General features: G+C 34.6%; 3 protein-coding genes across 4 annotated transcripts in view; 1 reads left to right on the plus strand and 2 right to left on the minus strand.

Annotated features, from left to right (window-relative positions):
* On the minus strand, positions 1,151–2,444 carry LOC104700096 (NAC domain-containing protein 41). 2 transcript variants are annotated; one of them, XM_010415555.2, is made up of 3 exons: positions 2,113–2,444; positions 1,762–2,015; positions 1,151–1,645 (listed from the first exon to the last, which is right to left on the minus strand). In XM_010415555.2, exons 1-3 carry the CDS (start codon positions 2,297–2,299, stop codon positions 1,274–1,276), a joined length of 813 nt encoding a protein of 270 aa, XP_010413857.1. In that variant the 5' UTR covers positions 2,300–2,444; the 3' UTR covers positions 1,151–1,273. The 2 variants fall into 2 exon arrangements, with proteins under 2 accessions (XP_010413857.1, XP_010413856.1); XM_010415554.2 differs by having other exon boundaries at positions 1,164–1,651; positions 2,113–2,437.
* On the minus strand, positions 8,379–8,867 carry LOC109125383 (uncharacterized protein At1g43920, Chloroplastic-like). Its single transcript, XM_019226974.1, has 2 exons — positions 8,709–8,867; positions 8,379–8,642 (listed from the first exon to the last, which is right to left on the minus strand). The coding sequence occupies exons 1-2, from the start codon at positions 8,865–8,867 to the stop codon at positions 8,379–8,381; spliced, it is 423 nt and encodes a 140-aa protein (XP_019082519.1).
* LOC104700097 (glycolipid transfer protein 1) overlaps positions 12,465–13,151 on the plus strand; it is a 2,287-nt gene continuing 1,600 nt past the window's right edge. The window contains exons 1-2 of the mRNA XM_010415556.1: positions 12,465–12,571; positions 13,011–13,136. Coding sequence (XP_010413858.1) covers positions 13,019–13,136 — 118 coding nt within the window. The 5' untranslated portion in view covers positions 12,465–12,571; positions 13,011–13,018. The remainder of the gene's footprint in view (positions 12,572–13,010; positions 13,137–13,151) is intronic.

Raw genomic sequence — 13,151 nt, forward strand, 5'->3', positions numbered from 1 at the left:
TTTTTTTTTTTTTTTTTTTTTTTTTTTTTTTTAATCAATTTCTTTTGATTTTTTTTTAATAATTCTCGCTTATAATTACGTCAGCAAGTGTTATAAATGATGCCAGCACATGCTTTATGCTTTTGAATTTTTGGGGTCGAACAATATTTTCAAAATATAGATCCCATCTGCACAAGTAATTTAACTCAAAATTAACCATAACCCTAAAACTATATATAGTTAAATACTTCTATGTTCTATGTCTATGATTAAAACTCGAATAAGAAAGAATTGAACCAAAACAATTGCTAAATTGTGTTTTATAATAAAAGTTTAAAGCATGGGCAACTTCACTTAAGCCATTCATGAACTCCTCCGTCCGAACTATAGGCTTTTTAGATTTGAACACCATCAGCAATGTTCAACCTTGAAATAGTAATTTCTTAATTAATTCAATACTTTAAAGTTGAATAATATTTAATCTCGTGTATGGCATGGGACAAAAATCTACTATATTATATGCATAAAATTATTATAATCGACTGCTGTGTATGTGTTAGTAGTAAAACACCCCCGAAAAAAAATATCATTTTATCAGTTTCAACATATGAGTATTTCAGATATATCAATTTTCAATTTGTTTATATATGTTATATGATTATTAGATCCTCTGCCTAGACTATTACCAATGTTTAATATAGTTTGATCATCTATGTCGAGCTTTTAAGGACGTAACTGAATATAAAACGACTTAATTTCTATCAAAATTAGATTGGTACGTAATCTTAGTCTAGTCAACGAAAGGTAACGTTACAAAAAAGGTTATGAGTTTAAAATGAACCTGAATTTCATGGTTTACTTTGTCATTTAGATTACAAATTAAGTTTTGTAAACTTAAGTGATTAGGTAAAGAGATTAGGGTATTGAGAGAATACTTATCTCTTTTTGGTTACTGGGTTAACCAACAAGCATCCTAAAAAAACGGTTTACCATATCTTTCCCTAGTCTCTCTAGTGTAAATGTTTAACTCTATTGATTGCTTGAACTCAACTTTTTCCGTCTATGCGTGTTCAGGCGCTAGATGGTTGGTCCTTGTCATGGACAAACATATATATGAGATTATATGTGAAAAGTTTTATAAAAATAATACAAATTGTTGTGGCTGACCTACAATAAAGGGTAGCTACCATGAGAAATCACCTTGAATGGTCTAGATCACGTAAATCATTTGGTAATCATGAACAAATTTATTAAAGTTAAATAAAAAGAACTTGTACTCCAAAGTCTTTTAGGTCTAAAGAAACAAACAAAACTTATTTTCCTGACAACTGATCTCTTCATGATAACTATCATTAGAAGATGTCTGAGTTAAAGCACTTGAGCAAACAGACGGCGAAGACCCTGAAGAAGACGAACAAAAACAACAACAACAACACGACGTAGCAGGAGTCAAATTCAGATCACAGCATCTTCTTCTTCTTATTTTATTCTTCTTATCTTTTCTCATAAAGTCATAAAAAATGGGACAAGTACTACTCTTCTTCTCCTCCTCACTTTCTTTCTCTGTCTCTTTCTCATTCTCCAACTCGTCTCGTTCCTCTTCTTTCCTTTTATTACTATTGCTTCTCTTCTTTAAGAACACTCTGCACAGAACCCAATTCATGTTCTGTCCCTTTTTTTTAAAACAAAGAAAAAAAGAAAAGAAAAAAAGACACTTTTAGAATCCTAGCTAGCTTCTTGTTAATAGTATATAACAGATTCGAGTATTTGTGAATATCTTACATGTGATGATTCTTGTTGCGAATCAACAAGACGGTACTCATGAAGAACCCAATTGGTTCTTGTCCCGTTTGGTGGTTTACCTTTGTAGAAAACCAGAGTTTTCTTCATCCCCACGGCAAGCGTCTTCTTCCCGATTTGCTTATCGATACCGGTCGCTTTCCAATAACCCGAACCGGTTGATCGGTTTGACCGGTTTCCGTTCGGGTATTTAGCTTCCTTGGTGCTAAAAAAATACCTCTCTGAATCACAATCACCTGTGATCATCATCATGCATAACATACACACTAAACCATCAAAAACCCGAATTGAACTGAATGAAACCAAATATGGTTTATTTTGTATAGGTTTTACCTGGTAAATCCCATGGATCGGATTTACAAACATCGGTTTCCGGTATTACAGAAGCTGGTAAGGGTAAACCGGTTACTTTCCTACGCAAATATTGAACAACTAACTCTTCATCGGTCGGGTGAAATCGGAAGCCAGGTGGTAATCTAAGTACTCCTCTGTTCTTAATAGTGGTGCTACGCTTCTCCATCGTGTTTTTTGTTTTTAAAAGGTTTGAGGTTTTTGAACCGTAGAAACAGAGACAAAAGAAGATGAGAGATTATTGAAAATGGAGAGGGAAAGTTGCGTTTGTTTTATAGCAATGGAGAGGGGGTTCATATCGTATTTTTGTAATTAAGTACATTTTGAGCCATGTCGTAAGGAATTGAATTTGGTAACCATTACTATTTTAGAGTTTTGGTCTTTTAAACTTAATGAAAAATGTACCAGGAGACCAAAAATTAAATAATGAAAAGAATACTTTAGTTTAAATTTGACTAAAATATTTCAACCAATTTTTTTTTTCACTCAAATATAATAGTGTTACCGTGCTCTGAATGAGGTTAATTTAAACTTAAAAGGCCCACACTCCCAAAAAAAAAGAAGAAAAACCAAAAAGAAAACCTCACTAATCTTGTCGTGAGACATCAATGTTTGTGAATTGTGAACCAGCGACTTCTACGCTTTGATCCGAACACGTGAAATCACATAGTGGGAGTCTAAGAGTTGGAGATAATTTTCATTCCTACGTTATGTATAAACATTTCATCTCATGACTCTAAATTAACAATGAGTCTTCTGCTAAGGATCATCCTCCCACGTCGACACAGAACCATCACAAGACGCCCCCTCTCGCTTGTTTGCAGAAAATTAAGGGCTATCGTTTGGGAGTGTTAAATGAAATCACAGAATTATTCTTGACCATTTGTTTTGACAACTTCGTTTGTTTTTATTTCCTCATTGCTTATATTTTGTGTATCTGATTTTAATTAACTGTAAAAATAACTATATTCTTCGTGACCAATTGTCATATTTTGCAAGTTTATTTACTCATCAAATATCACGTAATTAAGAATACAATTTTTAAAAATGTATATACGAACGAATACATTAGTAATTTAGTTTTAACGATCATTAATTAACATAAATGTTATTGGGAAATGATGTCAGTTTATAATAGTTATGGCATATTTCGTAAACGATGTGCTACGAGCAAATCGTAGGTAAAGAAAGATGCGTATGCAACTAAATTTCGATTATTCAATTTAAGGAGATGTGGATTTCATGGGGTCTTTGAAAGTGACAAATGCCCTGAAGATTCCTCTACCCGGATGGTCCAATCATCTTTTCCCAATCCAGATAATAAATTGCATAACCATCTTTCTTTTATAAACACTTTAGCGTATATATGTATTCCATTAAAAAAATAGACATGAGCTTTTCTTTCTTCTTTTTTGTCAACCATTCGTAAGGGTTCCTAAACCAACACGTTATTGAATCTCTAGTCTTACGTATAACGAAAGAAAAGAAATTCCAAAACGGTCGGCTTTGTATAACAATTGATAAACTTATAGGAATTAACGTGTTTTCACTAAGTATTTCCATTTTAATATATCATATATTTTGATATTGAATAGTTTTATATGATTTAGAATATGCATGATGACTGTTTGCTGAGTTTGAAGCGAACAAGTGAACACAACAAGGCCAGTACTATTCATTATTTGTAATTGTTTGATTGGTGAATTGATCTGAAAGAAAGAAAAAATGAAACCAGAAAAGTGCTCATGTACTCGCATAACCTTTTTAAGGGATATAATTAATTTCAGGAGCTCAAGCAAGTTGCCAAGTTGCCATAAATTAAAATAACAAAAAGTGGTAATAATGTTGTAGAAAGAACTTAACAATCTAAACAAGTAAAAGATGGAATTAGGTAAATGCGTGATCGCACGGAGAATGGAGAAGTCAAGAAGGCATTTAGTTGCTTCTAAAACGACGTTCGATTGCGTTGTCCCACCGGAGATCTCTCCTCCAGGACCTCCACATTAACTTTCTTTTGTCTCACACAGTCCGTACACACCCTCCTAATCTCACATTCACAAATTACTAAATCGCCTCTAGTTAAAATTCAATGGCTTCCAATGAGAAATCTGGAGCAAGTGGTACGTAAGAAAGCGTGATTAGCGGGGAACATACAAAATAAAAGTGTACGAAACCACGACTATAACAAATAGTGGCGAATGTAGAAGAAACTATATTTGATGTGTTCAACATAAAATTGATCAACTATTTAAATATCATAGGCTTAAGAAAAGGGATGTAAACAGTAAGATCATGAATATTTTGGAATTATAATTAACATAGATAAGGTCAATAGAGAGTTTTGAACTCGGGTTAATTGGAGCAGTTAATTAAGTGTTAATTTACGTACAAGACAATTGAATCTAAATTATCTTTCATCACAATTTATGTAAATCCGATCCGTGGACTTATATGATTTTATGGGAGGGTCATCGGGTCATGTGACTCCACCCCCTTTTCCGGTTAACGTAGTTGAAGTGTTGAACCGAATAGTATTTTAGTGCATGTACAACTAATATATATGAAGTTTTGTATGTACGTAGATTGTAGAATATACCAATGGGTTAGTTTTGGAAATTAAATGTGGGGTCCAAAGAGGGACAGTGGGAGACTTCAAACAATGCCGGTTGCGTGAGGAGAAGGTAAAGGTCATGTCCCAATCCAAATAATACAATGTGGATTTGTCGTCAACGAAATCCATATGGACTTCTTTTTTTATCGAGGGCCGGTCCGTAGGTAAATGATGGAGAAAAATGTCGTTAAAATCACGAATTTTCAAATTGTGGCCATTTTAATCACGAACTTTAGGTAAGGCCATTAAAAACATGAACTTCTGTTGACTAACCGTTTTAATCACCATATTTTTGTTGACTAGGACGAAAACGACATATCGTTAACTCCCTAAATGGAGCAATCAGCCGGCGTTAACAGGTTGTTAATGGGTTAATGGAGGTGCAAAAACGACACCGTTTGAACCCGAGAGAAAACAGATCAAAATCCCCAAATTGAAAATTCAATCCCTAATTCTCTAATTCTCAATCCCTAATCGATTTTTCCCCAATCGATTCTCAATCCCAAATGCCGAAAGTTAGAAACAAAAGAGTGATATCGTTTGTTGGAGATCCACCAGAAGACGAATCACTGAGTTTAATTGAAGCTCCTCGAGTTGAAGATGGAGTAGCTCTTCGAGTTGAAGATGGAGTTCGAGCTCCACCGGAAGACCCAGCAGTTTCTAATGTCCGAGATGGAGATGGTGAACCGGCTGTATCTGAATCTGTTGTTGGAGATAAAGGAAAGAGAGGTAGAGGTGGAGCTTCACGTCGGCGTGGAAAACGTAAAAAAAGAAGTGATGAAGATGACGAACTGGAGACTCCAGTTGAGCACGACCGTGAAGATGACTGCGCGGTGTATGGAGATGAGGATTGCAATCATGTTGATGATGCAATTGGTGGTGGAAATGACGAAGCTAATGTCGATGAAGCTAATGTCGAAGAACCGGCTCTCGAAGAAGTTGCCAACTTAAACATCGAAGATGATTTCCTAGAGTTGGTTAGAACAGAGGAAGGTGGTTCCGATTCTGACAGTGGGGATGATATATGGGACGATGACAAGCTACCGGATCCTTTGTCGTCGGACGACGAAGACGAGATCGAAGAAAAAGACAAAGATGAGGCAGCTCCTAAAGATTGGTCTGATCCTGAGTCTTTGCTAGGGCTGGAGAAAACATACAACTCTCCTGATGACTTCAAGCTTGCCGTGTTGATGTACTCGTTGAAGACAAGGTATGATATTAAACTCTATCGGTCCAATTCTTTCTTGGTTGGTGCAAAGTGTTGCTACATTGATGAGGATGGTGTTCCGTGTCCTTGGAGAGTGTATTGCTCATATGAGAAGAGGAAGCATAAGATGCAAATTAGAGTTTATGTGAATGAGCATGTATGTGTTAGGTCAGGGTATTCAAAGATGTTGAAGAGGTCTTCTATAGCTTTCTTGTTTGACGAAAGGCTTAGATTAAATCCGAAGCTTACAAAATACGAGATGGCTGCTGAGATTAAGAGAGAGTATAACTTAGAAGTAACTTCAGATCAGTGTGCAAAGGCAAAGACCAAGGTGATGAGTGCAAGAAAGACTAGTCATGAATCACACTTTGCAAGAACATGGGATTATCAAGCAGAGGTATTGAATCAGAACCCTGGCTCGGAATTTGAGATTGAGACTGTTCCAGGGCCAGTGGTTGGAAGCAAACAGAGGTTTTTTCGGTTGTATATCTGTTTTAAAGCTCAAAAGGATACATGGAAAAAAACTTGTAGACCTATCATAGGAATAGATGGAGCTTTTATAAAATGGGATATAAAAAGGCATGTTCTAGCTGCAGTTGGAAGGGATGGGGACACTAGGATTGTTCCTTTGGCTTGGGCAGTTGTAGAAATAGAAAATGATGATAACTGGGACTGGTTTTTGAGATATCTCTCTGCAAGTTTGGGTCTGGTTACAATGACACCTCTAGCTCTCATTTCGGATAAACAATCGGTAAGCAATAAGTTTTGTTGTCTCATATTTCATTTTAGAACTTATTGACTAATTACACTTCATAATTATTTTTTGCAGGGTTTAGTTAAAGCAATAAGTAACATCCTTCCACAGGCTGAGCATCGACAATGTGCAAGACACATAATGGATAATTGGAAGCGAGACAGCCACGACCAAGAACTACAACACATTTTTTGGAGGATAGCACGCAGCTACACCACAGGGGAGTTTAATGAAAATATGGCAGAACTCAAGCAGTACAATCCTCAAGCGTACACCACTCTGCAAGCTACAAATCCAATAACCTGGTCAAGAGCTTTTTTCAAGATTGGTACTTGCTGCAATGACAATCTTAACAATCTTAGTGAGTCATTCAATAGGACTATTAGACAAGCCAGGAGAAAGCCTTTGCTCGATTTGCTTGAGGACATAAGACGACAGTGCATGGTCAGAAATGCAAAGAGGTTCATCATAGCTGATAGGTTGAAGACACGGTTCACAAAAAGAGCTCATGCTGAGATTGAAAAAGCAATTGCTGGAGCCCAATATGGCCAGAGATATATGGCCAGAAACAACATACATGAGATATGGAACAATGGTGTAGGTTATAGTGTTGATATGGATGCAAGAACTTGTGGATGCAGGAAGTGGCAAATGGTTGGAATCCCATGTTCTCATGCGGCATGTGTGATAATAGGGAAAAAAGAGAAGGTTGAGGATTATGTCAACGACTACTACACAAAGAAAATGTGGCGAGAGACATACCTTGATGGTATTAGGCCTGTGCAAGGGATGCCATTGTGGCCTAGATTGAACCGGTTGCCTGTATTGCCACCACCATGGAGAAGAGGAAATCCCGGAAGGCCTTCTAACCATGATAGGAGGAAAGGAAGAAATGAATCTTCGTCTTCCTCAAATACCAAGAAGATGTCAAGAGAAAAAAGAATAATGACATGCTCTAACTGTCATCAAGAAGGCCACAACAAGGGCAGTTGCAAAAATCCAACTACTGTTAGTGTGCCAAAGAGACCAAGAGGAAGACCACGAAAATATCAGGTTTAGCCTAGCTTACAAGTTTTAGCATAGCTTACAAGAAAGTTAGCATAGCTTACAAGTTTTTTTTTTTTACATACATTTGAATTAAGTACCACAAGGAGGAGCTCATGAAGGACAACAAGGATCTCAACCTCATCAAATACCGGTTGGATCTCAATCTTCTCAAGTACCTCAATCTTCTCAAGTACCACAAGGATCAAGATCACATGTTTCACAAGGATCAAGAGCACACGTCTAAGGAGCACAACCGCAAGGACCACAAGGAGAAGGATCACAACCGCAAGGACCACAAGGAGAAGGATCACAAAGACAAGGATCACACCCGCAAGAACCACAACCGCAAGGATCACAAGGAGAAGGATCACAAGGGCAAGGACTTGGTAGATTTGCATCATGGTTTGAATGTTCCAACTAGTTTTTTGTTTTGTTTTCTCACAAGGGCAAGGACCAAAGTAGAACCTATCTATGTTGTCAAGGATTTGTTTTGTTTTGTTGTCAAGTTTTTTGGTTTGTTGTCAAAACAAGTTCTATTTATGAATTGGTACTTGCAACAAAGTCTTCCATTGTCAAACTACCATTACAAAGTCACATTACAACAAACTCAAAACAGAATACAAAAGACTCTAGTAACCAAGAACAAATTTTGGGTTTTTGGTTTTAAGAAGAAGGATCACAATGGCAATGACACTAAAAGTAAGACACACCAAGCACAATGAGCTCATCAACTTCCATTTCTTAGTGTCTCTTTTGATCAACATTCCATCTTCCTTCAGTTCTTCAATCCTTTCCTTCAAATCTTCAATCTCTCTGCCAATGATAGAAAATTTTGGTAAAGCATCTACAACCTCTTCGTATACACCTTCTTCAACCCATTTAAACAAATGGTCCTGAAAAAACAAAAACATGAATCAAAACTCGATAACACACAAAAGCAAAACAATTCTATTACATACATCTCCTCTGTTTGGACAGCGAAAGAAAGGTCTTCCTGGGTTTGCTTGCGTGTTCGATGTGTAGAAAACAACATCTTTGTCGCAATGACACTTCGAGGGAACACCATGGCATCCGCCGACTTTCTTCTCACCACTTGATTGCCCAGAATTGCAACTCATATCTGTTGGGGAATGAGATAAAAGTTTTGGATTGAGATAAGAATCGAAAAATCAGATTGGGGAGAAGAGAATTAGGGATTGTGATTTCAAATGGGATCGATTTGGGGATTTTGATATGTTTTCTCTCGGGTTCAAATGGTGTCGTTTTGACATTAACGGGGAAGTATTAACGACCTGTTAACGCCGGCTGATTGCTCCGTTTAGGGAGTTAACGACATGTCGTTTTCATCCTGGTAAAAAAAATATGGTGATTAAAACGGTAAGTCAACAGAAGTTCATGTTTTTTATGGCCTTACCTAGAGTTCGTGATTAAAATGGCCACAATTTGAAAGTTCGTGATTTTAACGATATTTTTCTCGTAAATGATGCCTAAAGCATAGACAAAAATTGTTGTCCACTGAAATTTTTTTCTACACATAAGATTATCTAAGTATAATATGAAATATATTAAACATATTATAAGAATTTTAAGTGTTTTAAGTGTTTGAAACAAAAAAAAAGAGTACTAAAAAATGTCCAAAACCTCTATGGCAATATGGCATAGTAATGTTTTTGATATATATTTTTTGGTCAAAATGTGTTATAAGTAACGTGTTAAAATTTTGGATTCAAAGCTTCAAAAGATGGATTCTAAAAAGTACTTGTTTAAATTTTAGAAACCAAAAGAAGAAAGAAAAACTTATAATAGCTAAGAGTAACACGTTAATATGATATAAAATCCAACAACTCTTTTTTTTTTTAGGCTAAAATGTCCACTTTTAACTTAAATAACTAAACTCCAAATATAAAACAAATAAAAGGAAGAGATAATATTAATAGCCCAATACACCCACGTTGTTTTAAATAGGGCTGGGCATACGGGTAACCCGTTCGGGTTCGGGTATTACCCATTCGGGTTCGGGTAAACGGGTTTAGAAAAATAGAACCCATTAGATATTTTTAAATATATGGGTTCGGTTCGGTTTGGGTACTATCGGGTTCGGGTCGGTTTGGGTTACAAATTTTAGAACCCGATTAGTACCCGAACTACCGGGTACCCGAAAAAATATAATTAAATTTAAATAAATTTAGTTAAATTTTGACTTACATGACAAAATATTTTAGATATTTTGATTATTTTTGATATTTAGGTATAAAACTAAATGAAATATTCAAAATTATAATCATAATTTTGGGGTAATTGCATTATATTAATGATAAATATTATAAATATGTTTATATGTTCGGGTTTAATGAGTACCCAAACGGGTACCGGGTATTACCCGATCCTAACCCGAACCCACGGGTATTAGAAAATAGAACCCAATAAGATTTCATAGGCAAACCCGTACCCAACCCGAACCCGGTTTTTTGGGTCGGGTTCTGGATTGGGTATTCGGGTACGGTTTTTATGCCCAGACCTAATTTTAAAGAACTCGGCGGATTCTAAAAAAAAAGGCAATTGAGATCCAGAGGTAGAAGACGATTCAGACGTAAAAACTAAAAATTGATGCCCCTAAAATTACAAAGAAAACATGATGCCTAAAGCTTCTGCTTCACCAGCTTCTGTTTTATCTTCCATGTTCTTGTGTTGTGGTGGATATACTTGGGTTGGGTTGGGTTGGATTGCACTAGGAAAAATATACTTTGAGTTGTAGAGAAATTTACGAAAAATCAAAAGTATTGTATCATTGTATGCATGCTATAAAGTCGATCAATGATACTCTAGTTGCTTCATACGTTTTATTCAAAGTTTATTTTATTTGTTTGCCATTGACATTTATTGTTTATTTAAAAAAATTAGAAACTAAGATTTATCATATTTAAATTTCCTAAATCACTTCCTAATACATCCCAATTACTATTTTCCAATTTCCTTTCATCTTTATAAGTTTATATGATATTATTTGTTTTTAAAATATTTTTTTTACATAAAACATATGTATAATAAAAATACAAGTTTCTTCGCATATGTTGCAACTTAATTTTTTTAACTAAACGTATTATTACTCGATCGATTTTTTTGAAAAGTATATGTATAATGTACCACATCAGGTATAAAATTCTAGATAATTGTGAGGCCATATGCATTGGTGTGAGTTTCTCATCAATATATTATTAATATTTTTAGTGTAAAAAATTTTGAGAACTCCTTCTCAATGGTATGTGTCCATAAACACATTAACTTTCTCATCAATATAATATTCTTATTTAAATATCTAATTTTTTTAAATATTTATTTTGTTTTTGTATTTTATCTTAGTATAAAAATTTCTATAAATATATTTTAAACATGTTAAATTACTTATTAAATACATTTATTTTATTAATTAGTTATATTTTATATCATATATCATACTATCAGTAGTAAAATCAGATATATATTTAAAATTTTTTTAAAATCTCAAAATTAGTTTCACAGTATTCATATTTTTTCAAATATCAGAATTAGTATCACAATATAAATCTTTTTATTAAATAAACTAATACAATTTTAAAATAAAATTAATATATAATTTAAAATATTGTGTAATGGAACTTGTTAGATAGTTGATTTTATTTCATGATTTATAAGAAAATAAAAAATAACAACATATAAACTATTTAAATAAGATATTAAGTTTTTGTGGATTTGATTTATAATTAAACCTAACCACTTAGAAGAAGACATGTGTTACTATGAGGAATCTTGAGAATGGATTCTGGTTTTTTTTGATTAAAAAAACAATTACACCTGGTGGTTTTCAAAAAAATTATACCGCTGTTTGATGTGTAAGCAAGTACTGATCTGATATTGACATCAATTGTATTGTCTGTAAAGGGCTTCACAAGGAGGAAGTATTCCTCAACATTGATTTTTGTGGCTTCTTGCCTATGAAAAAGTGTGTGAGCAAGGAGTTTGTGTGCATACCGAAGAGCCAGATGTCTAATCGAGGTGGAATATATCTTTCCCTGACTAGAGTTATAGCTGGGGTTTCAAATTCTCCTCCGTGTCTCTAAGAACTTTTTTTTGTGGTGGGAATGCAAATGTTCCATGCTCTCCAAATCCAAACACTGTGTATAAATCTTTGATGCTCCTGAAAATTCAAGTGTTATAGTGGCAAGAAATTCAATAGTTAGATCTTTATAGATGTCACACGAGCGAGATAAAATTGGTCAACCCAATCTTGTCAAAGAACCACATAACATTTTCATGAATTTTCAACATGAAAGCAATGGTAATTGTTTGGAATGTAAAACATGAATTTTCACAATCTTGTTTGGAAACCAGCGAAAGCTCCGAGCGTTGTTGATACCGATGGAGGATGTTCATAAAAGTTGTTTTATCGAGATAATGAGAAGTTTGAGCATTGAGATCGAAAATATGGAGATTAATTCCAAATTTTTTGGGTGTGTAGCTGTTTGTCAAAAGAAAAAAAAAAACATTTTTATACAACTCTACTTCCATGTCTGTTGGAGAGATTTGTGATTGACAATTGGAGTTTTAATCAACAATTTTTTTATGAATGTAATTTGCACCAAAAGTGAGATGGATGTAACTGACAAATAATAAATGTTAGGGGGTAAAATCAGAAAATTTCGTAAAGTTTGGATGTATAACAAAATATAATTAAATGTCTAAAACAAGAGAGAATTTTCCTAACTCCAGAGAACGAAGAGAGAGCAATCTCCAGTAGCAGAGAATCGAATCTGATCTCATTTTTATTTTCAATTCTCACGCAAAGGTACGATTTTTTTTTGCTCCTTCTCCGTTTGAGATCGACCTCAGATTCGTCTTCGTCCGTCGAATCCATAGATCTCGAGTAATCTTCTTGTTTTGTTGCGTCTTCTCACAACGCTGTTATGATGATCGATGGATTTGAAAATTAGATCTCTCTGTCTTGATCAGATTATTCAAAATTTTCCATTTTTATGATGTGGTGCTAAGTTTTACATGTGATTTTGCATATATGGTTAAATCAATTCATAACCTTTTTGATTGAGTTAATGTGTTTGTCAGTGTTGTTTATGTGGTTGCTCAGATCTTCCATTGAACTTTGTTTTTGTGAATTTTGTGTTTCTTTGGGGTTTATTGTATAATTTTGATCACCTTCAATGTTAAGATCATCCACATTGTTCATTGAGTAATTTGTTCCTTGTGTTTGTTCTCTTATGTTCGCTCAGTTGAAAAAATGGAAGGGACTGTGTTCACACCTTGTTTGGAAGGAATGAAGCATGTTAAGTCTGACCAAGGCGAGATGCTTACTAAGCCATTTCTTGAGCTCTGCAAGACCATCTTGCCTGTTATAGGTTTAACAAAAGCCA

Source organism: Camelina sativa, chromosome 7, assembly GCF_000633955.1.
Source record: "Camelina sativa cultivar DH55 chromosome 7, Cs, whole genome shotgun sequence".
Taxonomy (NCBI): domain Eukaryota; kingdom Viridiplantae; phylum Streptophyta; class Magnoliopsida; order Brassicales; family Brassicaceae; genus Camelina; species Camelina sativa.